This window comes from Patagioenas fasciata, chromosome Z, assembly GCF_037038585.1.
Source record: "Patagioenas fasciata isolate bPatFas1 chromosome Z, bPatFas1.hap1, whole genome shotgun sequence".
NCBI lineage: Eukaryota > Metazoa > Chordata > Aves > Columbiformes > Columbidae > Patagioenas > Patagioenas fasciata.
Window position 1 is genome coordinate 52,597,372 of NC_092560.1, and position 26,713 is coordinate 52,624,084.

Sequence of the window (26,713 nt, forward strand, 5' to 3'; positions counted from 1 at the left end):
GGCCTTGGGTGACAGCCATGATCTGGCACCTTCAGACACCCTGTGACTCTACATTAACCACATCTGCTATTACAAAGGATAACTGTAACTAGTTAGACCTCTGGGAAGAATGTAGGGATTAACAGGGTTTCTGAGTCTTTTTTTTTTTTTTTTTTTTTTAGTAGAGAGACAGCTCTTCTTCTGATCTGCTACAAAGGGTATTGCAATGACATCTTGGTTTAGCTCTGAATATTGCATTATTTTTTTAATGCTTATCCTGGTTAGCATTTGCTCTGTCATTTCTATGCTTAAAATCAGGCTGTTAATCTCAACATAAAACTGCACTTCCAGTTGGATTAGATATTTGAGTATGACATGCTTCAAGGTTACTTTTTCTGTCATGACTTTTGACATGTAGTGCATACTTGTCAGTGGGGTTTCTGATTGTCTCCGTTTCAGTGTCATTGCTTTTAAATAACTGAGAGAAAATCTGAAGTGACAGATGGAAGGCCACCAAGCATTACCAGTTTAGTAGCACTGTGCTTTGACCCAGTTGAAATTCTAGTAGTAGTCTTTGTAGTAGTATACTCTTCTAGTAGCAGTCTTGTTTTTGATGAGACCTGTAACAAGACAATCCTCTTTTATACAAAAATCAATTGAAGAATAGATGTATGACCTCTTTTTTCCCCATTGTTGATTATAATTACAGTAGAGAGGGTACAAACAAAACTAGACTTGAACAGGAAGAGTAATCAGAATGAAGGAATGGTCAGAAGTCTGCATTTCATGTCCCCACGTTAATCCCAGGTTTCTGCCCTTTAATTCTTCCTGAAGCTCTACTGTCTCAAGCATGCAAACAAGGTGTCCCTTTCAACTCCTGCAATCATGTCTCCTCCAGTGCCTCGAGACACGCAGTTTCTTGTTCTCACTTTGTCACCTGTGTTGTATGAAGCAGGTACTACCCACACGACTTCTGCCTGGCTTTTTTTTACCCACTGCTGCCAGCTTTCAAGAGCCATTGCATACTTCTTCTGGCCCCACACATCTCAGAACTTGCATTGTGAATCTGTTTTTATCTTAACAAGCTTGAAATGTCCATTCTCTTCCCAATCATCGCCACATGGTACAAAATTTGTCTACCATATGTGGGACAGGCATGCATGTTTGCAGATGTGTAATATACACAACTGTTGCTTTATTATGCTATGACTAACAAGTTATGTTTTGAGGCTTGTGCATCTGTGTGCACATTTACCATTCAGGATGAAGAATGCTTGTTTATGCAGTTTGGGTTTATTTTCCTTTTAAGAGATTTGAAAATATGGAAGTCAGTACAGTTAATTCAGTTAAATGTCCACATGAAGTTTAATGAAACGTGGTAGTGATGATAGACAGATATCTTTAATACTATATACAGAAATAATGCATCACTTACTAAGATAAAAAGTTTAAGGAGACTCTGACATTCAGGCGGTTCTTTCTGTAACATACAGCTTCTCACTGCTGCACTGCTTCTTTTCACATTGCAGCGCTTCACTTGCACGCTGAATGAGAGTGTTCCTATGGAAAGTAGTAGGACATTCTTGCATTAAAAAGGGATACTGCAAAATAATAAAAGAAGTAGCAGAAACACATGAGAATACATGTGTACAGTTCCAGTATTTGCATAATTAAACATACTGGGGTGTGGGCACGGGGGAAGGGTGTTCTTCCTGTAAACAGAGTTGACATTTTTCTATCAAGTTTTATTTTCTGCCAAGGTTTTATATACTCGAAAATACTTGAGGGAAAATAAATTGAGCATTGGAAGTGCCAAAAAAACAGAAGAACAGGAAATTGTAAGGAATAGGAATATCATGTTGTTAGCTTTTGACTACTGTCTACCAGTGTGAGTAGTCTTTGCGAAGTATTTTGCTATAAGGAAAAAATGTGTTTATTCCATATGGATCGGCATGTATATGCTTAAACCTTTTCTATAAACACTTTAATTAAAGGACACCAGATGTTGCACAGAAGCTACTGCTGCTACTTTCTGAACTTCATGGTATATTCTTTCAAAACCCACAGGAAGTAACTGAGGGAAAAAGTGTATTAATTAAGTTCAGAAATAGATTTTCCAGCTATAGAAAAATGTCCAAAGAAAATAATGTTTAATCTTCAGAAATGTGAGCTTGCTGTCCCAGGAATCTGGTGGCAGCATGCAGCACTGTCACCTGGGGATCAGAATTCTGATTTCAGATTCTCAGAGCTAGGCTAGCTTGAAAGTAAGCCAGTCTGTGACCCTCGGAAATAGACCCATCTTTTGACCTGGCTCCTCTTGCCATGTTTATAGTTCTGTAGACAGTCTACAGTGAAAACATTTTTCCAGTTTTTCTTGACCTGAAGAAATGAAGTTGTAATAGCAGAGACTCAAGGAGAAAGAAAAATAGAATTCCCAAATGCTCTGCACTTCAAACATGAAATATGAGCAGACATACCCAAAGCATATTTTGTAAGCTCTAGAACCACGGCAAAAGAAATACAGGTGAGATTTGCTTTGCTCTGGTGGAGGAACAAGATTCACGTTTTTGCAAACCAAGTAAATGCTTCTGCATGTAGAAGTACTAGCCCTGCTGTAGCTGTAGTGTCATCTTCTTTCCTTCAGACTAAAGCACTGAAAGTGACTCTCCTACACTAGTAGTTGTCATGAATTGTATGTCTATCTTTATGCAACGAATACGTAACTGTTTGGACTAAGTGGCACAATTCTACTGAAATAAAATGTACATACAAACAAGTAAGATTCTCCACTGAGCGCTGCTATGTCAAGCAAATCATATACTTTAAACATGCATTGCTGATGTATTAGGTAGTGTTTGTGTTGTGGTTTGACCCCAGCCAGCAACTAAGCACCATGCAGCTGCTTGCTCACCCCACCCCCGCAGGATGGGGATAGCATCAGAAGAGCATAAGTGAGAAAAACTCATGGCTTGAGATAATGATAGTTCAATAAGTGAAACAAAGGCGTGTGTGCAAGCAAAGGAGGATAGAAATTTATTCACTGCTTCACATCATCATACAGATCTTTAGCCACATCCTGGAAAGCAAAACTTCATTTCATGTAACGGTTACTTGGGAAGACAAACGCCAAAACCGCAAACATCCCCTCTTTCTTTTCCTTTCCTAGAGCTGAACATGACTTGATGTGGAATATCCTTTTGGTCTGTCCTGGGTTCAGCTGAGATAGTTAATTTTCCCAGGAAGCTGCAAGGGGGCCCAACTGGGACAGCTGACCCAAACTAGCCAAAGGGATTTTCTATACCAAAAGACGTCCTAGTCAGTGCATAAACTGAGGGAGCTGGCCAGGAGAGGGAATTCCTGCTCATGGGGTGGGCATAGGTTTCTGGGTGCTGAGTGATTGCATTTGTATCCCTCATGTATATTCTTTTATTATTATTGTTATTACTGTTGTTGTTTATCTCTTCCTTTGCTGTCCTGTTAAACTCTCTTTATTCCAACACACAAGTTTTACACTTTTTTTTTAATTCTCCTCATCCCACTGTGGGGGGAAGGAGTGAGTGAGCTGCCAGGTGGGACTCAGTTCCCAGCTGGAGCTAAACCATGACTGTCAATTTGGATCAGCTGTCCCAGGTGTATTTCTTTCCCAACTTCTTGCCTACACCCTACTTTCTTGTTGTGAGAGCAGAGTGAGAAAGAGAAGGCCTTGATGCTGTGCAAGCACTGCTCAGCAATAGTTAAAACATTGGTATGTTACCAACTCTAAAATGTTTTTGTCACAAATCCAAAGCACAGCACCATCTTGGCTGCTAACTCCATCCCAGGACAGAGCCAGTACCATCTCAACCCCTTATTCTGTACCATTTACATACCTGTGACTTGGGCTCCATCTGTTGCAGCAGTCACTCAGGACACGAAAGGCAAAGGGTTGTGTTTAGTTGCTGGGCACTAAAACCAGCTCTAGGTTTGGCGATGGGACCCTTGCTCGGTTCTTTATGAGGCCCGTCATCTGTTGGTTCCATTAGCTTCTGCTGTAGTACTTCCTGTAGCATAGCTCAAATCACAGGTAACAACAGTTTAACATATATCAATTACAGCACCACTAGGATGAAGGGAGGAAGGTGTGTCTTTTCTCCTTTCTCCCAAAGAATTTCACTTCAGGCTTTAAGAAATCTTCCTGCTAGATTTGTGTTTTACAAATCTGTTATACCCTCTTTCCCTCCCTTCAAAAAAAAGAAGACAAAACTGTCTTTGGAAGAGTCTTAGATAAGTCTCATTTTGTTCTCCAGTCAGAGTAATTACAAGAACCTAAAAATGAGATAGCTTTTATAATGTGTTGTACATGTGGTCTCTGATACATAAAAAAGTAAGTCAAAAATTGAAGAAATTCCTACTTTTCTCCCTTTTCTTTAAATTAAAGCATGAAGATCATATTTGTTCTTTGAATCAGTCTACAGAGTTCCAGTATTCTACCACATGAAATTCAAGGTGGTTTGTCTTTAAAATCAGCTTAGACCTTGTCTCTCAACAACACTAAGTGTATATTCCTTCAATAGCTGCTGTGTCATTTTACCTACTTTTATGGCATCCATACTGCACCTCTTGCAAGCTGCTGTATTCCTTCATGAAGAATGCCTTCTGCCAATATGATGGTTTTTATTCAGGGGGTTCATAAATTTGCTTTGCACTTGTAAGAAATAGTGAATGTAAACTCAGTGTGTTAGCTCTGAAAAATGTCTCCTACACTTTTAAAATAAAAATCATGTTATCCCGATTCAAAACCTGAGAAATAGCAGATTTACATGTCTCTTATGATTCTGTCAGTGTTTTGGTAGTCAGTTTTTTCCTCCTTTAGGATGACAATAATACAGGAAAAATAAGAAATATTCAAATATTATGGTGTCATAAGCTTTTCTTCTTGTTCAGTTGATAGTCCAGAATCACATTAGTTGCATTGTAACGTAACCAATACAGACCTGTGTAAGTATTCACAATTTATTGACTTCATGCCTTTGGATATTTTTTTATATAGCCAAATTGTACTGCAACTGAGAGAGCCATTGCACGACTTGCAACACACCCCATCTTGAAGCCCAGATTTGTTGAACTTAAAGGTATGAAGTATATATTAACTTGTTTATGACTTCAGTAGCCTACTGATGTGTTACCTTGCTGCTGTACATTCCAGACATGAACAACCAGTATAAAAAGAAAGGTAAAAAACAAACAAATAAAAAAACTATGAAAACAACACCACTTTTGTAATTACCTTAACTAGCTGCAGTGAACTGTTACCATCTTGTAGCCATTTATATTGGTTGAAATGGGCATATGTGTGACAGTGTGCTATATGACATTTAAGATATAGGGTGTAGGATAAACAGGCCTCATAATAGGAATTCTAAAAATTGAATGCATGTAATGGAGTATCTCTAAATTAAATAGGACTGAACTGGCAATGAGCACAGTAACTATCAGATACACAGGTGGAAGGAGTGTTACAGCTGGGTTTCTAAAGGCAGCTAAAAGGTTTTTTGCAAATGAGTCCCTTCAACTTTCCTGGAACCTGTCATTACAATCCTTTTTTTCAACTAAAATTGATGTTTAAAAGGGTCAAGTCCTAGTAATAATGTCACAAAGTTACTTTGTTAATAACAGAGTATTTAAAACACCCATTCAGTTATTTCTGAGCAATTTACTGTGTATTTGCAGTTTTTACGCACAAAGTAATGCCCTAGATGAACAACTACAGGTTATTTGTTGAAGAGAAGTTCACAGTTAAACTGAAATTTAACAGTGTATTCAGTTGGTAATAGTTTCAGGTTCTTTTTCTCACTTTCGATATTGTACTCTAAGTTATTTCCATCTTCCATGTGTTCAGTGAATGATTGATAAGGACAGTCAAAATATGCTTATTCAATACAACTTATCTAACTTGCAAAAATTTTTTTTTTAATGTTAAAATAACTTTGTAAACTCATGTGTAGCTGCAACAAAATATTTTTTTTCTTACCCTTGTATAGCTGCTGTAAAAGCTTTTAAGGATGCAAGAAAGAACCCAGCCACAACCATGCCTGCAAAAAAGGCTCAGTCAGAAGAACAACCTAAGTCAGCACAACATTTCAATAGTAATTTGGGTGACCAAGATCTTAAACCAGGTTATGGACAGCAAGGATATGAACACAAAACAAAAACGAGTGTGAAAACAAAAACTGACAGGGTGGCTAAATACCCCTGTGAGAGTGAATCTGAGCAGGAAACTGTGGAAATGGAAAGAGCGTATGCTCCAGAAGAATCTTCATTTCAGGCAGGAGAGGTGCAAGCAGTCAGTCAGAATAAAACAGGAAAGAAACTTGGCTATCAAAAAAGGAAAGAAAATATGCGCATGAACAAATTAAATGCAATAAAAGAAATAATTAATGATGATAGTGACCAGGAGCAACCTAATGAAGAGGAGTACTTTGATGATAGTACTGAAGAGAGATTTTATAACCAGTCATCAGATTCTGACAGTGACAGCAATGATGATTTCTTCATTGACAAAGTAAAAAGAAAGAAAAAGATAGCAGCAGTTGATGATCTTTTGTCAGCAAATGAAAAGGGTAAGCTTCAGAAAAATGTGGTGAAGAATGAAAAGAACACAGTGCCTGGGACAGCACAAAATTTGACCCTGGAAGAAGGAAAGCCACTTGCAAAAGCAAGCAGGCTAGAATCAATGTTCTGCAGTTCGTTGTCTACCTCTAATGAGAAATCTCAAAACAGAAGAAGGTAAACTTTTCCACTTATGCTCACCATTCCCTCTTTCCCAGTAATGGAAATTGTTATGATTTTTTTAGTAGCCCTTACCAAACCAGGAGAATTTCAGACAATCATAGCTTAAAATAGTTTCATATATAGTACTCTGCAGTCTTATGCTTTCTTGACACTTAAGTATTTTTCATATTCATACTAGCACTGACATATACATAGGATTCCTAACTAGACCTTCATCCAGTCACTACTGAATACTTCTATTTTTACTTCTTTATTAACAAAGAGGAAACAATGTAGATTATGCTTGAAAGGTCATTGCATGATTGTTTGGGTGATTATGATTCATTATTCATGGGTGTTTGTCATCTTACAAGTTTGTTGAAAAATCCTGAATTCTCTCTTTATTTTTAGAAATACAAAAGACCAGCCTCTCAAAAATGGAAGAACAGGTATGTTTACTTAGCCTGGTAAAGTTGTAAAAACATCTTGAGATTTTATTGCCTCTGCAATCTAAATATGATAGGCTATTTTTTGTTTCATTTTAATTTTTTGGCATGTATTTTAACATTTTTTAGTAAACTGGTCAAATTGTGGAGGTTTCATTTTAATCTGGATATTGTTCACTCTTTCTTTCTTTCAATATTAGAAATACTTAGAGTAGGGTTTACACAGGAAAGTGCTTTTCCACCCGTCTTCATGTTGAGCGGTTAATGTTACCTGTGTACAGGTAAAGGTGTCAGATTTTGTAAGCAGGTTATCACATAAGTAATTAGTTCAATAGTTCTTTCAGTATTTTATTCCATTGATAGTACGTGGTTCCATTTTGGAATTCATTGGATCCAAGGATATGATTTCAGTCTTATTGAGTTACACTGTATAACATCTTATTAGTTTATTGTGAAGGAAGGAGTTGAGATTGTGCTCTTTCTTTGTCTGCACAAATTTTGAATGTGATCCATGATAACAAATCTTAACTATCTGCATTCTACTAAGTGACAATTTACTGGGCTGCAAGATTGGGAAATCTTGGTGTGAAAATTCAGATGAGTGGGTTCTCTGTGGCTCATTAAGAAATTCTTGAAAATATCTGCAGTCTCAAGGTAGTTTTAGCATATTTGTATGAAGGTTCATGATGTAGTTAATGTATTATTTTGTTCTTCTTGCACAGCTCTTCTTAAAAAGGAACCACAGCTCAAGAAGCAACCATTTGCAAAAGCTGCAGGTATTAAATGCGACAATAAGAAGGCAAGTTTGGAGCAGCCTCTTCATCCTTCATGGGAAGCAAGCAAGAGACGCCGGGAACAAATGTCTCAAATTACAGCATTCCAAGGCAAAAAGATTAAATTTGATGACTAGGCTATATGTAAATCGAGATTAAAAAAAAATACTCTTTGGGGATTTACATCTTATGGTGTTACAACTACTGTTTGAACATTTTTGTTATACTGTCCTTATCCTTTGCAACCTGTAAAATAGCAACTGCTAGAATTTACTGTTATTCAATTATGAAGATTACTTCATTTATTCAATATGCTGTCTGTTGATGAATGTGGTCATATGGTCTTGGTTCATAGGTCCCATTATATAGTGCCACTAATTATGAAATACCTCTTAACGTGAATTAATGGATTTTAGGAACATCGTTAGTGCCCTGTAGGAATAGTACAGATTCTTTGGAGCTTTTTTTTGTGTAAAAATGTACTTTAAACTATACAAGGACTGGCTGTCAAGAGAGAGGGGAGAATACAAAATACTGAGGTGATAATCATAGGACTGTATTATCAAATACATCTTAACTGAGAAAAACTAAGAGATTCTTAAACTTGAACAGACTTTAAAAATTCCTGAATGTATCAGGCAGTTGGTAAAGCTGATCAGTAGCATGCATGATGATATGAAAGTTTCTGGAGAGCAATAAAATATTAGCGTGTTAAGTTGTCATCTCTGTCCTTTGATTATACTGCAGATTTGAAGAACTGAATGTCTTTAATACTGTTGTCCTAGAGGATATTTTTGGGTACTCCAACATGTCTGTCTTGCACTTTTTGAAAGAATGATGAAAAACTGAAAGGTCTTTGCACGCTAAGAAATATTTGACTTTTAAGTGCCATTCTGAGTTTGGGAGTTAGTTTGATTGGTAAAATCTTTATTGTAACTTTCTTCAGGGGCTTTTCCTACTGCTTAATTGAAAAGAAGTTCTGAACTTGTAATTCATCTTTAATAGTGTTGTTTATTTAAATATAGTTAACTTTCATAATTAAATAAATTTGGAAACTTGGTAAATTACTGCAGTGGGTATAACATAATACACTGCACAGTTCATGTGGTGTTTTGTAATGCCTAAGAATAGCCCTGCATCATACCAAATGTCCATCTAGCCTAATACCTTCAACAGTTGTCAAACAGGAATGCTTAAGCATAGGCAGAGAGGAAGGACACAGTGCTTCCAATTTCCAGCTTGTTAAGCTTCCAATTTTAGAGCTCAGGGACATTGTGATATTGTAGGTTATTGTATTTAATAATCCTTAATGGATTTATTTTCTGCAGACTTATCTGCTCTTAAATCCATGTGAACTTGTGAAATCTGTAATTTCTTAAGGTGTAGAAGTCCTTCCTGTGTATTAAACTTTCATGAAAAACAATCTTTTTCTGTGTCTTGGCAAAGAAGGCCCCGTTAGCCTCCTGCACTGCATTCAAAAGTGTTGCCAGCAGGATGAGGGAAGTGATCTTGCCCTGTACTCAGCACTGGGGAGGCCACATCAGAAGTGCTGGGTCCAGTTCTGGACTCCCCAGTGCACAAGGGACATGGACAGATGGGAATGAGTCCAACAAAAGGTGACCAAGATGATTAAGGGCTTTGAAGTATATGACAAAGGAGTAGAGACTGAGAGAGCTGAGAGACTGTTCAGGAGAAGAGAAGGCTCGGTGAGACCTTGATGTGTATATATATGGGGCAGGGAAAGGGAAGTGTAAAGAAGATTGAGCCAGACTCAGTGCTGTTGAGTGGCAGCACAAGAGACAATGGGCACAAATTGAAATACAATAAATTCCGCTTAAACAATAAACACTTTTTTCACTGAGAGGGTGGCAGAGCACTGGCACAGGTGCCCAGAAATATTTTGAAGTCTCCGTCCTTGGAGATCCTGAGAACCTGGCTGGACACAGTACTGGGTAACTGTCTTGAGGTGACCCTGCTTGGACAGTGCGTTTGAAATAAACGATATGCAGAGGTCTCTTCCTACCTCACCTACTACTCCTGGTTTTGTACACTTAGGACTGAGTCAAGCAATGACTCCCTAACCATCAGTGGCTTTACACTGGAGTTACTGATCGTGTCTAAAACACGTAGTCACCATATAATACCTCAGTGTATTCCACCTGGAATGACAATAGCCTCAAATGACAGGAACCAGTTTAGATTTTCTAGTGTTAATCTGTTGCTGATATTGCCACCTCTCTGCTGCAGATGTTTTATGTTATTTGTAGCCCAGCAGCTTCTGCCCTTTCTCCCATCCTGTGTTAAGTTCCTGAAGGCTAAATGTTCTGGTTGTTCTACTTTATATTGTTATCTAGGCATGTCTTTGCCACACTTGGTTAGGCTTTCTCTTCTGCATCCTAAACAAATGTCAGTGTATGTGATCTTCCTGAATGGCATTGCTACTCAGGAGTTGGAAATTTGAATACCCTTCAATTTTCCAGTGTTTTCAGTTGTTGTTTTTATTGTACCATACGGAACAACATTTAAGACCAGGAGCATCAAAATAAACATGGAAACACGTTTACTGTAGTTTTGTAGGGAAGGGTCATATTTTCTAGAAAAACCTATGGTTTTATGTGCTATAGACAAACTTTTAAGTTTTCCAGGTGCAAGTGCTAATCCTTAATGCTTTAAATAAGTAAGTCCTAGCCGAACGCTATGTCAACCAGATGCTTAGTATGTGACTTCTCTGATTTCAATAAAAGGCAATTAAAAAATCTTTTGGTAGGTGTCTTCAGCTACAATAGTTTTTCATGGACAGTTTATCTTTGTTTTTGCAGAGAAGCACCTATTTTTAAGAGCTGATTCACATTAAAGACCAAAAATTAAAGATTGCAGATAGTTTGGGAAAGAAGAACAAAAAAATAAAAATAAAATACTCTTGAGGAGCTTGTGTTCTGAAGTGCTTTTTTACATGTGCTTAGAGATCTAAAAGCATTAGTTTATCTCGGCATTTTAACAAGTTCCTTTCTCCATTCTTACAGCTGTAATTTGTGGCCACAGAACTCTTCCTGAAGGAAGCCTTTCTTATCAAGACATCTTTTTTTTTTTGTCTTCAAAAACACTTCTTTAAAGAAAAGAAAAAAAGATAACATACACCGAATATGAATGAGAGGAGATTAGGTTATTGGCATTGCTTCATATTTTAATGGGTTACTGCTACTTTTAGCTGGTGCTTAGTGACTCACCTCTATCACAGCCTTAAACTATACGAACAAGTTGTGATTGCTGAGATTTGATAATATCTTTTATGTGCAACTGGGCAATTTTTTATGAACTGATAAACCTATGAACTTATCTGGAGGCTGTTGATAAAGTTCAGAACATTTTCTCCTCATTGTAACAATATAACATTTTCAATATATACATTATTTTAACATAACTTTTATCTATAACAATGTTTAGACAGAGATCTCTTACAAAGTACTACCATTTTATTTTTATAATGATATGGAAAGTTATTTCATTCTGTGATGATTAGATTTAAAAAACCTTCAGAACCATGCTTTCCAGTTCAGCGACATACCATAGAATAAATGTTCCCAGTCAGGGGACATACTGTCAGATACTACCAGACTGCTTCAGGTAGGCAGTTTTTTCAGTTCAGACTTACTGACTGAACAATGTCTATCAAGACAGTTAATGTTAGTTTAAATGTGATTTTTTTTTTTTTTAAGAAAGGTATTATAGCACCAGTTTGAAGACTTCCAAACAGATGTAAATATTTCTGTCATCAGTTTCTATGGACAGATTAGATCAGGAGAAATAGGGCTTGAATGAAAATTCAGTTACAGCAATACTTTCTTAACTAAAAATGTTGGGCTTCTAATTGTAGGTAGATGATAGATCATTTTGCAATACTAGGCAGGTGATCTAATGTGAAAATTAGATAGTACAATAGCAGGTAGAAGATACTTAGAAACCTGGAGGTGATTTATTTTCAATAAATTCAAAGGCATCTTCTGCAATAATTGCATGTGGAGTTTTTTTACTGCATTTTTGGTTTTGCATGCATTCTGATCCACAGTGAGTTCTGTGCTGTAAGCATAGTACTTTCAGGAATCACAGTTTTAAGTTCTTGGCTCTAATATATAGCAGTATAGGAATAACTTCGTTAAATAAATTGTAGAAACATAATCACAACATTGTTTATATCTGAAATAATTCTACATTTATTTTATTAATTTTAAAAGTTACTACATCATTTTTGTCTCCATTTACTCAAAGTCAAGAGTGCTATGAGTTGATATTTAAGTGTTTGACAACCTCTTACTGGAGTGAACATTCCAAAGTTTTTAACCATGCTCTTATATATTAATCCATCAGTGACAGGACAAGAGATGCTTCACAATTTAGCCTATTTCATTCATTTAGCATACAGATTGAAGAGGCAGCAGGACATTGGTTTGTACTCAGAGAATGTAAATAACAAAGAGTAAAATGTTTTTGGAGTAACCAAGTGTTAAATGTATTAGTCAATTTTCTAGCAGACTTTCTACCATGGACTGCTCAAATGTTCTTTCCATTAGAGTAAAGGTTTTGGAGCAGAAGTTCTGAAAGTGGTTTCTAAGTTCCTGTTCCTACAGAGACAGCCAATATGGTAAGGAAATCTTGTATTCTGATGAACCCTACCTCATCCTGTTACACCTTCACATGTTAAGCCTTCGTGTCATGTGAGAGGTAATTTATCATGCCTTGCAATTTTTTCTTTCTTGTTTCTAACTTGTTGCGACATTTTTTTCTGAGAATGTGTCAACATGATAGAATCTTCCTCATTTTCAAATAGATACAAGAACTTCAATTGAAGCTTTCTCACTGAGAGATGGTTCTGGCCTATGCATGAAGTATAATACTTCGACAAGTAGCACGCTTGAAACATTTTATTCAAGTCATTTTCACATAAACTTGCAACCATTATACGGGCATGTAACACAAGAATATGAAAGTGCAATGAAGAATATAAAGCTAGTGCCTGAATATTATAAATTAGAGCGCTTCAGATAAAGATGTTACTGAAATTAAGACACTCGAAAGAAAAGTGAAGGAAATAATGAAAAACCTTCAAAGTTGCAAAAACAAGTGGCATTTCACTGTATCTAGCACTTAGTTGCATAATAAAAACCTCCCAATAACATACTCTTTGGTTTTAATTCAAGTTAAAATCTTTCAGCACCTTTTAGGATGTGGAGAAAATGAAAATGCCTTATCGGCATAGATGTGAGACACAGGATAAACCACCTTTCAATGTCTCATGTATGAAATTCACCCTGCTGGTTTTGAATGAGTACAATGCAAATGATGTATGAGTGGCTAGAGGAAGGTGCAGCTGGTGTTTGCACTCATTCGACACTGCATGGTAAACTTTGGAGCAGAGAGAAAACAACTAGACTTTTACTAACACAAAAACACACAATTCGTTGGTTCCATTGGTGACCAATCTGTCATTTTTCTTACACTTTTGTCTAGAAATATGCAAATATCAAATGTATTTCAGGATTAAAAAAAACATAACAAACCCCTCCTGTAATGAACCTGGCTGGCATACAATATGTTCCTTATGTGCAATATTTATCTAAAGATCTGAAATGTGGGAGGTAATTGCTTCACACACATTTTTACAATTCGGCTTTTCAAAGGAAATTTGAGACTGCAAGAGAGCAAATTGGTTCTAGATTTCTCAAAAAATCTAAATCTGATTTTGCTCCCACTGAGACCAATGGCAAGATACCTTGCAAAGATGATGGGAATAAGACAAATATCTGGTACAAAGTATTCCAAAGTATAATTTGCTGTATAAACTTTTATCAAAACAGTTTTTATAAATGTTTTTCAACAAAAATGCATGTAATCACATAAATATATTCCAGTATGAAAAAAAGTAACTTAAAGTGTCTGAGTCAAAACTGCAGAGCCAAGATACTGAAAATACTGGTTGGCACTCCCTTATTTAGAACTACTTCTACACATGCTATATAATAAACTTTTCTACTGTATTATGATTTACTATAGTTAAACAGGGGAAGTTAAAGTCGCATCCATTCATTTTTTTTAATCCTAAAATCCCTCCTTTTTTCTAAATAGACTGTTCATGTTATCTTAGGCAATTTTTGTGCTATTGTACATCACTGTCATGTTGCTTAACACACATTTCTAAACAAATACAATATTTTGCTACCAAAAAAAAAAAAAGCTACATTTTTGTAGCTACAATATCCCCAATATTCAAAGTTGTGGCATTCAGCACCTTCCCGAACCAGGCCATTCCCACTGAAAGGACCAAGTTCAGTATTACAACTTGCTCCACCTACACAGATGCTCAAGGTCCTCTGGCTCCTTGCTGACTTCTGTGGAGTTCTGCAAGTGGTTTGGGTATAGGCATGTGAGCAGGTTACTGCCTCGTAAGCCAAGGAATAAACTCAGTTTCTGTGGCTGCTCTGTGTCCAGCTAGTGCTCTCTCATTCCACATTAGCATCAGGCACAAGGAGGTACGAGCACACAACCCTTTGCCAGGAAGCAGCCCGTGCCCACAGCCTAGCTTCCATTACAGTAGCTTTTGTGTCCACTGTCCAAGCTGCTGTCGGGACTTTCACCCCAGTTTTGTCTCAAGTCTACAAAAAGGTGAATGCACTTGCATCCCTTAACACCACTTAATCTTCAAAACTCTAGGCTTAGATTTCAAAAGCCTATACTTTAAGCAGACCCCCAGTTTTTGCAGACATAGGTAATAAATGGCTTTCTAATACTCTTAGTTTCCAAATTTTGCTTCTGTTTGTTGCCCATACTGATGACTAATTGTTAACATGGATCTCTCAGCAAATAAAAAGGGACCTGCGGGTATAAATAGTATTCATTCTGCACCCTCTCCCAATGTTGAATAATAATCACTGGGTTGCTGGTTTTCAGATTCCTTTAAGTATACATTGTAGTTGTGTAAATTTGTAACAAAGTTACGATTAGGGTGGAAATACTTTATAATTATGAATTATTAAATATTGGTAGCAAACAAGTTGATCCATAAAGGATTTAACAATAATTCATAAAACTACCAAAGTAAATCCATAGGGTTCTATTGCACAAAATCATTCCAAATACTGCCTGAAGTATTCTCAATGGTGATAAAAAAACCTCTCCATACCCCTCAGATTTTTCATTTTTAACTATACTGTATGTCTTTTTGATTTTTTTTAAGAAGATATTGAGCTTTCCATGTTTCATTAAGTGTTTTGAACCATTGACTAAATCAATACCAATCAGTATTTCTACATCTCTTTGTCTCAGAAGTGGATCCTTCATTTTACATAATAAGAAATCTTCTGGGGGAAAAAAACAAAACAAAACAAAACAAAACACCACCAGATCCCCTTGTGATACGTTATTTCACAGTTTAAAAACAAAATCACAGCTACTGTAGCTTACAGCAGGGTGCACTGCAAAAGCAGAATAATTTGGGGATGGGTGGAGGAGTGGTATACACAGCACCAGTTAAGCAGTTCAGCAAAAACTTTGATTTGGGCTGGATTTTTTTCCCCTTAACAATGTTGTATTCAGTTCCTGAACAGCCTAGCAGGGCTTCTGTTCTCCCTCTATATATAGTATATTTTCAACTTCATTGTCTGAATACTGAGATATACATTTTAAAAGTCAAATACAGTACTTAAGGGGGAAGCAGGTAGTAGGCTTTTTCATTATAAAAATACTTTGGTAGAGATTCCGACCTACTTCTGTTTGTGGTGCCACCTGAGTTAATTGCCTGTATTATTTTGATGGTTAACCTGTTCAAGTTGGATGTTTTTCACGGATGACTACATTAAGGACTCTTCTTCATCTTCAAGAGCCCCTTTCTGGACAAGTATTTATTTTTATCCACATTAAGTTTGCAGAAGTCTTTTAAAAGCCCCACCTTGAAAAATCTCTTGAACATAGAAAGGTGGATAAGTTCTTTAATTCATCTCCACAGATGAAAAGTTTCTTTCAAAACCCCATCTGTTTTTACTTAAGAAAATGGAAAAACTTCTAATGTATTAAAAATGTAAACATAACTTTTCTTGCAGGGGTTATAACTGTTATATATATATATATGTGTGTATTTCTCTGCTATATGTTAATAGTCCTTGAAAACTGAACATACTTTTCTCATTCATATCAATGTGTCCTAGCAAGTTTTATATTAATGGTATTGTAGCATTACTCTCAAGCCAGTTTTCATTCTGCTATTTTCTGAGATAGCTGAAATTAGTACTTTCTATTGCATTTTATTTAATTAATTTAACATAAATTTTTGGTACCTTTTAAAATATGTTCAACTCATTCACCAGTAATATTCCCACTAAAGTCTATTATCACATAAACTCCCAATTTTCAGGACTTAAGAAATGCTTGTGTTTTAATGAATGAGTTAGATTTTAAAAATTCAAAGGATCTGTGCATGAATCACCAGTTCCACACATTTCAAGAGTAATAAAACTAATGCCAATTTAAATGCTTAAAATCCAGTTATAGATTTGGTTGAGAAGCAGCTGAAGTGCTTCGATATCACATAAGGTGTGTGGGTGTATGTGTGTATGCTCTGTAGTTTTTGTTTCTATAGTGTTTACATCCTATTGAAGTTTATACAATGATATTTCAGTTCAAAACATTTGGCACCTGTCATCCATTTTCTTGCAACTTTCTCAGTACCTGTCAAAAGAAAAGAAACAATGTTATACAGATGATGAAGCAGATTAAAAAAAGGGTATCTGCTTAACATTCTTTTGTCAGCTTGAAGGTGCAGGTCAGCAAACAATAACAGAGATTTTGTTTCCTCACCTTGCATTATATGTTTTCTTGATAACATTCAAAGAGGTTAGATGGGTAGACTAAACGTTAAAGGCATGAAGCATAAATTGCCCTTCCACGTGAATGTGAGCAAGAACGATGTTCCCATTAGTCCTGTTACACAGAAACACTTTAAAAGCTCCTGCTTCAGGTCTGCCAAAAATAATGGCTCATGACCTGCAATACACCTGTTGTTCCTTTTCGTCCATTTCCCACAAGTCTGACCACCACACAGCGAGAACAAATAGAGGATTTTGTTGAAGCCATTTAACTTCTCACGTTTATGAGCAAAGTGTGATTTTAAGTGCAAATCTCCACAGTGGCATGAAAAAATGTTTATAATTTAGCCTCATTTAATTACTGGTTTCCTAATACAAAGTAAGGAATTAATATTTTAAAGGCTAATTAAGCAATAGTCAAATTCACTTAGTATGTTTGTTTCACTGATGCTGTTATAGCAGACTATACTGGTCATTTATTTTACCTTTCATTTACTGCTCAGGAATTTATCTCACATGAACCTCTACACAATGTTAATACCCACTGCTTATGCAATCCAAATGAAATCATTTAGTAAATATTTTGTATGGGCAATTAAAATATTATCCTAAGAACTGCTTACCTCTGTGTTACAGAAGACTGATTGCTTTGTGTGTGTGTCTGTGTTTCACAGATAACTAAGCTACAACAGATCAACCATTAGAACATTAATTAAATGAATTTGTGTTTTTGGAAAAAAACATAATTGTGGCATTGTTCAAACTGTTAAAGAACTAAACTGTAAATGGAGAGTGGAAGAACTGTTTCAAGGAGGATGGCTGCAGTGTCAGCAGCAGGAGCAAAGTAACATACATGTGTAGAATTTTGCAGAATGGTTTAAGAGCTCTGTAACTGCTCAGCAGTTGTGTGTGGATGCTGTAAATGGGTACTGGATGAGTATAGAAAGGTTTCAGTGCAAATACAAAGAAGGCATGAGCCAGAGGTAGTTATCTAGCAGCCCAGGCAGTAGCAACAGTTTTGAAAACGCTATATATCCTGATGGCATGATTGCAAGAGCAAAATCCTCACTTATGATTGTCAGGCCTAAATAATTTATAAAAAACAGTGCTAGCCTCACAGAAATAGTTTAATTAGTGGAGGCCAGGACTGGAAAGCTATGCAGTTATCAACAGCACAGCAACTGTTCCAATCATTCCTGCCAAAAAAAGACCTTTGAAAAGTTCCATCTGAATTTTGAATTAACACACTAGATCCTGAAACCAAAGAAACAACATACTAAAGAAATTGGTATAGCTGGAATTAATGGTGGGACTTATTTTTTCAATACAAAATGAATCTCTAGGCTTTATAAATCTGTGTGTCAGCTTTAGTACTAGGAGTATAAAACAGTTGCAAAGACAAAGGAATGTACTTACGGTGAAATTGTACAGCCAGAAGCATATGCATGGTGGCCGGTATAGCGTATATCGCAGCGTACTATGTTGTTGGAGTAATCGGATTCAGGCACCAAATAGCTGGGGTTTACACTCACCTTAAGGGGAGAAATACATTGTTGTCTACTTCCACATTTGAGTTGATAACTTACATTCACAAGGACACATGCATATGATTTGCTTCTTTAAAAAACAAAGAAACAAACCAACCTCAAACCTCCCCACTCCTAAAATCCTTACCTTCAGAATGTAATTTCCAGGTTTTACATCTGTAATATCAATCCACTGGCAATCTATATCAGCATTGTAAGTGTCATAGCAGCCAGGGCTCAGTCCCTTAAAAACAGAGTTAAGAGGGATGTCAAAAAATCACTGGGAATGGTAACATTCTAGACATTAGTGACATCCAGGCTGAAGTATACTTAATCCTCTCATTTCACTACGAAAATTACCTCAGGAAATTAGCCTCATTTTTTCTTGGCATTTTATTTGAATAACTAAACTAGAATATGTAAATATATCAATTTTATAGACAGCACTGTATTACTACTGCATAAGAAGCACCTATACTATTGACAGTTGTTCATCTGTGAGATACCTGTATTTTATCTGTATTTTATTATTACTTGTTACAGTACTCCCTTTATGTAAATATTGTTGATGCTATTACTAGCAGTTCTTTACAAAGGTGAGAATAAAATCAAAACTGGCCAAAGATTGGACCTGAATGTCTATAAATCTCAAGTAAATAGCTTCTGATATCCTTGAATAAACACTTGATCACCATGTTGGAACCTGTCTCTACCCTTAGGAATGATGGAACTTTTTGCTATAGGTGTACTCTGCCAAAGTACCATCTTTGAATAGTAGAGTCTAGGGCCATTTTCACATCAAGTTTTGCTCTGAAATGGCACCTCTTCAGGCAAATAGTGACACAAGAATCGGAGAGAACTGAAAATGTAGCCTTTGTTCTAGATGAATCTTTTCTGAAAGCTTCTTTGCTGTTAGGAAAATTAGTAAGAATCTCCACATATGAATGTATTGATGGTTCAGATCCAGTGTCTTTAACCATGGCTGACACAGTTTGCTCTAGGCAAAGCTGATCTGTGCTGGTGACACGCATACTGCACAAAACCCAAGTCCTGCAGGAATTCCCTCTTGACCCAGCTGGTGATCCGCTCAGACTCTTGCATGTATGTGCCAAGTCTGAGGCTGGAGGAAAGTTTTACAGTTCAATTACAAACCCCTGAAATATGGACTTCCATTGGAAATGCTGACACAGTCATGATTTTAGTGATACATACTCCAGCTGTAAAGTATGTATATTGCTAAGTTAGATGTCATAGTCTACAGAAGGAGAAAGACATTTATAAAACCTCTTCAAAGCCTTCATGTATTGTAGATCATTCATTATATTTAAAATGCAAATGTGGACACGTCAGCCAGTGAAGCATAGCTGGCATTTCTCTGTGATAAAATAACTACCTCCTAGATTTAAAACTGCAGAATAAGCAATACAAGTTTACGCATGAGTATGGCCACATTGAGTTAAACCACAGATCAATCAAGCTCAGTGCCATGCCTCCGACAGTGGTCAGCAGCAGATGCTTGAGGAAAAAAGAACATAAGAAATGGTATGTGTAATGTCCTTTACCAAGGAAAATTCCTTTCACCAGACATTTAACTGTATTTAAGACATGGGGTACCATCAGATTTTTGTGTTTAATAGCCTCCATTACTTTGTCTAAATTTGAGTCCATATAGATATTTTTGGTCTCTGCAATATCATATAGCAAAGTATTAAATACTTTATGCATATGTCAAAAGAGCACTCCTCTCTGTTTTAAAGCTGTTGCTTTTGGATATCCTTAAATTCTTATACTGTGAGGAACAGTGAATATCAACATTTCCTTCTTTCCATCCAGGACCACTCAAGATTTGGGATTATTTCTGGTTTTCAAAACAGAATAGTCTATGAAATCTCTCAGTGTGGCAGCCATGCTACACTGCTGATCATCCTTATTCTCCTGGGGATGGTTGGTTGGCTTTTTTTAAACTTTTCTCTAGCAGTTTTGAGAGGTGGTAAGCAGAACTCCATACAATAGTCAAGGTAAGAGTCTATCATGGATTTGTATAATAACATTACAGTACACTGGATTTTTTGTCTGTTCCCTTAATAAGCCCTAACGCATTGCTTTTAAGTTTGCCATCATGATGTTCTCATGGCTGCCATTCTTTTTAACAGCTTTCTACATATGCATTAAACTATGGTGTAAGTTTTCTGTGTTGGATTGCCAGCCAATAGCTATAGACATTAAGGGAATTCAGCACCTTACATCCCCATGCTCTGCAAGGTAGAAAATACCTATGAACGCTGGGACCAGACAAGGACATGACCAAGCAGTTTGTGGGGGGATGAACACAGAAAACAATTTCTTTACTGACTTTGTCTTGAGTTCCCTCTAGCTTGCTTGACCAGTCCTATAACCACAAGAACTTGTGGTGTGTTTTAATGTAGTTTAATTACCAGAGATGCTAGGCTAATGAGTGTCCCTGCATATTAATGAGAAACCCCCATATAGCAGTACTTGGGTAAATTATGTCTCCAAACTGCTATCCTGGCCCCTAGGATGGAGAATTTCAGAGCTTGTTAGGGCATCAGGTAATTTAGGACGTCAGATGATTGGCAGGAAAAAGATCCAAAGATAAATTACAGGGGGAAAAGAAACTTAGTGGTCTCTGAACCAACACTTACCTGTGTATGTGCTGTACATGCATATCGTCTATAATATCCATAATCACAGGAGGTATCTTCAAGACAGAAACTTGCTTTGTGTCCTTCGGCAACTTTTCTGTGTGAGCTTGCATCTAACAAGTCATAGTGGCTGAATTCATCCATGCTGTGATAATGTCTGTTAAACCATAGATTATTAAAGATGGATCACATCTTGTCAATAACATTTTAACATATTCCTATCAGATCTCCCTTTAGGTAGAGTTGGCCAAATTTTATTAATTCCACAGAACTTGCGTCTTAGTATACTTTTCTATTACTGGCCATTCAAATCAGTTTTATTTTCATTTTTCTAATTTTAATGACTATAAAAATGCCGGTTTCCATAAATAAATAAAAAATATATTTTAATTTGTTAAAAGAAAGACTCAATAGCAGCACTATTTTTCTGAAATTTCATGTTTCAGCTCTGATCCAGTAACAAGAACAAGTAGTTGATATTTGAATTGTACATCTTATAACTGCCTTTAGCCAGAGTTTTGCTAGGAATGCTTACCTTACATACTGTAAATTCCAGGGAAGTTTGCTACTTGCTAGCAAAAACGCAACAATTTACTTCCACATTTCCATGGTCCTCAATCAATATAATGCATTCATAACATTAGTGAAAACAAAACATGCATAAAGAAATCAGCTTCTGTGTACTGGCAATGCAGAACTCGTCTGATGTCAAGAATTTTTTAGTCCATACTTGATGCAGTCTCTGTTTCAAAAGTGTGTATGCTTTTGATCTAGGCACAGCTTTCTTGCTTTTACATAATAGGAGTTCTAGCTCTTACTGTGGACTTGAACATCTATTATTCTTGTAATTTCATTTTATCAAAAAACATGGAAAACTGAGCTTGTAATTTAACAGAACTCAAACATTGTTAAAATGAAGAGGAGCACAAGTCTCACAAGTGCGCACGTCAAGAACGTTAAAACTGGTGCACCAATGATGATGATTAACTCTGAAGTCTGATGGCTAGCCAAACTAATCGGCAGTTATAGTTCACTTCCAAATGGGTTTGTTTCACTCTCATGGAAGTGATCACAAGAAACGCATTTTTCTTGTAGACAAAGTATTTTCTGTCCAAGAACTGAATCAACTTCAGAGACACTTTGCATCTGGACAGTGATAGCTGGCCTATGATGGCAGAGTAAGAAATGGCTTTTCTACAAATGGAAGATTTCAATCGCTAGTAATATCAGTCTTTTTTTTTTTTTTCTTTAAAAGAATTTGCTCTAATGATACTGATTTTCCATTCCAAAGCTTGAAGCCTCTGAAGCTAGACAAGTATATTCCATTGACTCCAGGGGCCTTCAGATCAAGCCCACACTACAAATCTTTTTTGTAATAGAATAATATTAAGTTATCACTTACATACGCACAACAGCAGAATTGTGTTTTAAGTAAGGCGGAGTAAGGTAAGATTTCTAGTATTTTACAACTGGTCCTGCTATGGAATAGCGAAATTTTGAACAAAAGTGCAAACTGTGCATCCATTTTCTGAAAAGGTAAAAGTTTGCAGTGTTAACAGCTCCCAAAATGTTGAAAATGTTCTACATTTGCCTTGCCGTGTTTCCAGCAATTTTGCTGTTTCTAGAGCAATACTGATATGTGAAAAGTATCATGATACGATAAGGACGTTGATATTATCAGTCAACTCAGAATCTTCTCTTTTCTATATTGACCAGGACATTCCTTGCCAAGAACTAACCCATGAAATTCAAGTAAATAAGTATGGTTCAATGTTTACAATGATGTATTATAAGGAATATGCTAGTACATGTACATTTTACACTTTCCACAGTTACTTTAACAGGACTGGGACTTTTATTTACTGGTTCCACTTAAATGTAACTGGACTATAACCTGTATAAAAATATAGGTAAATGCAGAAGGTGCTACAGTCAAAACTGATTTGAGACTTGTAATGAATTTATACTTTTAAGAGTTTTATACTTACAAATAAGCTTCATATTCATTTTGGTTTCATGTGGCTATATAAAAAGTAATCACCAATTACCAAGAAATTAATCAGGCAGTAAAAGGCTAAAGTTTCCCCATGGCTTCCCCTCCACTTCACTGCAGTTTTAGAAAATGTCACCTTGTAAGTTACAATTTGCTAGTGAAAAAGATAATAAGAGAATACCATACTGAGTACTTCACTCACTGGTGACAGCTGTGCCACTCCCATGAGTAACGGGGTCTACTGGGCAGAAAATCTGACGTGCCTTGATTTTTCACTCTTTGGGGAAATCTTAGGAGCACTCGATTGTCGTAGTCTCTAACATCCGCTCGATAAGCAGAGCTGTAGTAATACAAAAAAAAAGAGCCATAAGTATACGCAAGAAACACTTTAAAAAGCACTTTATGTTATCTCAGAACTAATTCTAGCACAGATCTTTTCAGCCCCCTTAAAGATCAGGCATTGGAGATGCGCAAGAATTCCAGCTGATACGCTCAGGAGTGCCTGAGGTCTGACCAAGACCTGAGTAAGACCCAGATCTGCATCTAGTAATACAAATAGGAGTGTGATCACCTACTTTCTGCTTCCATTTCTGAAGCAGATCACTGCTTAGCTGTAAAATTACTCTGCTACCCAAAATACAATTTCATTAATTGCTGTTAACCAAAATAACTTCTGTGTATGTAAGATCACACAACAGAAGTTTGTTTCTGTTGTTAAAAAAAAAAAGCCTCAAGCTATATTTTCCTTTCTCACATAGCTATTATCTACAGTTTTGTAAATACAGGAATATTATAGTCAATTTATAGCCAGTAAGAACATTTCAATTAGTCTTCACTGTAAAGTTAGCATAAAAAATACTGCTTCTTATGCCATGTATTCTTTTTCCAGTGAAGTGAAGAAAAAGCATGACCCTGGAAACAGTCTGTCATCAATTAATGATGCTGGTAAATAAATAAATCTGGTTTACATGATAAGGTATCAAACAAGTTAAAATGGTGAAAAACAGACATGTTGATTTCTTTCCAAACAAAACAGGAAACACCCCTCTTTGCCAACTGGAGAGGACCTAACTTCATAGCAAAGCTGTTATTTCAACCTGGTAAAAGACTTTGAAACACTTTTCAGGGAGATTTTAGTCTTAAGAGACATTACAAGGCATAGCCCCAGAAACAATTAGCATGTTGTAATTTTAATAGTAACTTGTGCTGATTAAGAATAGGGCTTTTTTTAAAAATACTATTTGGTTGGATTAGAGGAAGGAGATGAAAATCACCAGGATCAAGTGGTTTTTTTCAGGTGCTTCCATTTTGCAAAATTCAGATTTGTTCAAGTGAGCCTGATAATAGAAATGTGTAATATGAGTTTTCTCAAAATGTAGGTTCTTCAAGGCATCTGTAGTTTGCCTCTCTAATATGGCAGTATTGTTTTCCTGTGTACACACCCTACAATCTGCCGCAGGCTTAGAAGGTTACAAACTGAGCTGTTTCCTTGGGCCCTTCAGCTCACTTTTCTCCACACATCACTGTGTCCTCAGGTACTCTGCGGTGGGTGCAGAAGCCCAAGAAGCCAGAGTGAACAGGCAAAAGCTGGAGTGATGCCTACCTTGCCAGGCAGTTCTCCTCAGCAGCACATCTCAAGTTATACATGGACATCCTCTGGACATACGTGGACGCCTGGATGTAATAGGGATCCGGGACTAAGTCAGGGAGACCTGCAGTTCATCAAACCAACCACATAACAGCAAGATCAACCCAGGACACGTCTGCAAATACTTGGCTTCCATCCCAATTGTTAGGAGCCGTCGTTTTGCTACGGACCCCTGAGCCCATTAAGCTCCCTCTCACTTTTGCTCAGGACCTTCGCTTTTTCTCAAAGACCGCACCGCGAGCACGACGCCCGGACCCCGTGGTGGCCTTCCTGCTGTGGCCCGCGCAGCTCGCCCCCTCGCCCCTAGCCGCCCACCAGGCTTCCCGCAGGCCCGGAGCCGTGCAAACGCCTGCCTGGTCCGGTTCTGCCCCGACTGAAGGGCTGGCAGGGCCGCCGACCCCCGCACCGCACCCTGTCGGGACGCGCCGCGCTGGCACCGTCGTGCATGGGAGCGAGCGGCCGGCGCGGCGGGGCCGACGGGAGGGAAGAGGAGGAAAGACAAGGGACGGGAGGGCTCTTACCATACTGGAAGTAGCCGGTGCCATAGCCAGGTCTGTACCTGCTGCCCTGGCGGGGCCTCTCGTAGGTGTCGTAGTAGTTGTAGTAGGGGTTATCGTCCGTATACTTGTAGGGGTTGTAGGGGTCGTCTCCTACCATGACATCTTCCCGCCCGGGTCTGAAGTTGCTGAGAGGCGGCAGTCCGCCAGCCCCGGTGCTGCTTCGGTTGCCGTCGGTCCCGGTGCCGCCGGCGGGGCTGGTGGAAGCGCTGGGTCGCGAGGGACCCGAGGAGGCGCTTCTGGCCGCGCCGGCGGCCGCGGGGGTGGCAGCCCCCTGGCTCCGTTGCCCGGCGGCGCGACCCTCCGAGGGAGCCTGGTAGCCGGCCTGGAACCAGTGCCGTGCGCCGGTGCCCCCCCGGCTGCGGGTGGCGGGCTGGGGCTGCGCGGCGGCGGGCTGTGACTGCGCAGCGGTGGCGGCAGCAGCTCGGGCGGCGGCTCCCCGCGGCAGCGTGCCGTTGTTCCGCAGCAGCAGGATGGGGCTGCCCGCCGCCTCCGCCGCCTGCCTGCGCCGGGGAGGCTGGTACTGGGACCCGAGGCTGAGCAGGCTGTATACCTGCCCGTTGTTCTCCCACTGGATCCGCTGCCTCCAGGCGGCGGGGGGCGGTGGGGGGTCGCGGGGTGGCGGCTGCTGGCCACCGGCGGGCCACAGGCAGCTCCAGTAGATGCATGCGTGGAGATGGGCTAGCAGGAGCCCCGGCGGCGCGAAATGCATCTTCTCCTCTTTCCTGGGTGCCGGCTGGAGAGAGGAACGAGCGAAACCAGGGAGCGAGCGGAGAGCGAGAGGCGCCTTCCTGCCCGGGATGGGGCGGGGGGTGTGGGGAGGCCGGGGGGTGCGGACTGCGCCTCTAGAAGGGTTCGGCAGGCAGCGGGGTCTCAGGCGCGGCGGCACCCAGCCAGTGCCATCGGGCAGGTCGAGCCGTCGGGAAGGAAACCTGGCCCGGGGGAGGCGGCGGGAGCGGCTTTTCTTCTTCCCGGTATTTATAGGCGAGGGGATGCGAATGGGAGCCGGAGCAAACAATCAGCCTCTCATCGTCCTCCGGCCCGCGCTTGTGTCTGGTGCGAGGGAAGGAGGAGGAGAGACCAGGGACTTTAAACTTGCTGGCACGCTCGCAAAGTTACACAAGCCCCGCTGGCTGCGCCCCCGCCATTTGTTCACGTAATGCGGCTGGAAACGTGCGGGCCTGACAGTTCCCCCACGGCTGCCCCCCGCCCGCCGCCGCCCTCCCCGCGCGGGGGCGGCCGGGGGGAACGGGGCGGCGAGGGCCGGCGCGGCGGCAGCGGCTGCCCATCCTCCCTTCCTTTTTCCCTCCCTCCCTGCCTGCCTCCTTCCATCCTTGCCTCCCCTCGGGCCTCGAGGCGCGCCGAGCCGAGCCGAGCCTGCGGCGAGCGGGCGCGCTCAGACACACGTAGGCTGCCAGAGTATGCCGTGGGGCAGCGCCAAAGTATGCAAAGGAAGAATGCTATTAGCTCATCAGCGCTGGAGAGACTAGAAACGGGGTGGCGGGGAGGGGGAAGGGGCCGCTAGC

The 26,713-nt window shown here is 39.0% G+C and overlaps 2 protein-coding genes across 6 annotated transcripts in view; one reads left to right on the forward strand and one right to left on the reverse strand.

Annotated features, from left to right (window-relative positions):
• SRFBP1 (serum response factor binding protein 1) overlaps positions 1–8,663 on the forward strand; it is a 74,350-nt gene extending 65,687 nt beyond the window's left edge. For all 4 annotated transcript variants that reach the window (XM_065861758.2, XM_071802608.1, XM_071802609.1 and 1 more), the window contains 4 exons: positions 5,009–5,090; positions 6,000–6,744; positions 7,141–7,178; positions 7,898–8,663. In XM_065861758.2, the coding sequence (XP_065717830.1) occupies positions 5,009–5,090; positions 6,000–6,744; positions 7,141–7,178; positions 7,898–8,085 (1,053 nt within the window). In that variant the 3' untranslated portion in view covers positions 8,086–8,663. The remainder of the gene's footprint in view (positions 1–5,008; positions 5,091–5,999; positions 6,745–7,140; positions 7,179–7,897) is intronic.
• A 4,189-nt stretch (positions 8,664–12,852) lies between these two features.
• LOX (lysyl oxidase) lies at positions 12,853–26,351 on the reverse strand. 2 transcript variants are annotated; one of them, XM_065860404.2, is made up of 7 exons: positions 25,152–26,351; positions 24,586–24,694; positions 23,185–23,322; positions 20,990–21,146; positions 18,475–18,570; positions 18,217–18,332; positions 12,853–16,663 (listed from the first exon to the last, which is right to left on the reverse strand). In XM_065860404.2, the coding sequence occupies exons 1-7, from the start codon at positions 25,897–25,899 to the stop codon at positions 16,657–16,659; spliced, it is 1,371 nt and encodes a 456-aa protein (XP_065716476.1). In that variant the 5' UTR covers positions 25,900–26,351; the 3' UTR covers positions 12,853–16,656. The 2 variants fall into 2 exon arrangements, with proteins under 2 accessions (XP_065716476.1, XP_065716477.1); XM_065860405.2 differs by lacking the exon at positions 12,853–16,663 and having other exon boundaries at positions 18,213–18,332.
• Between the last annotated feature and the right edge of the window lie 362 nt (positions 26,352–26,713).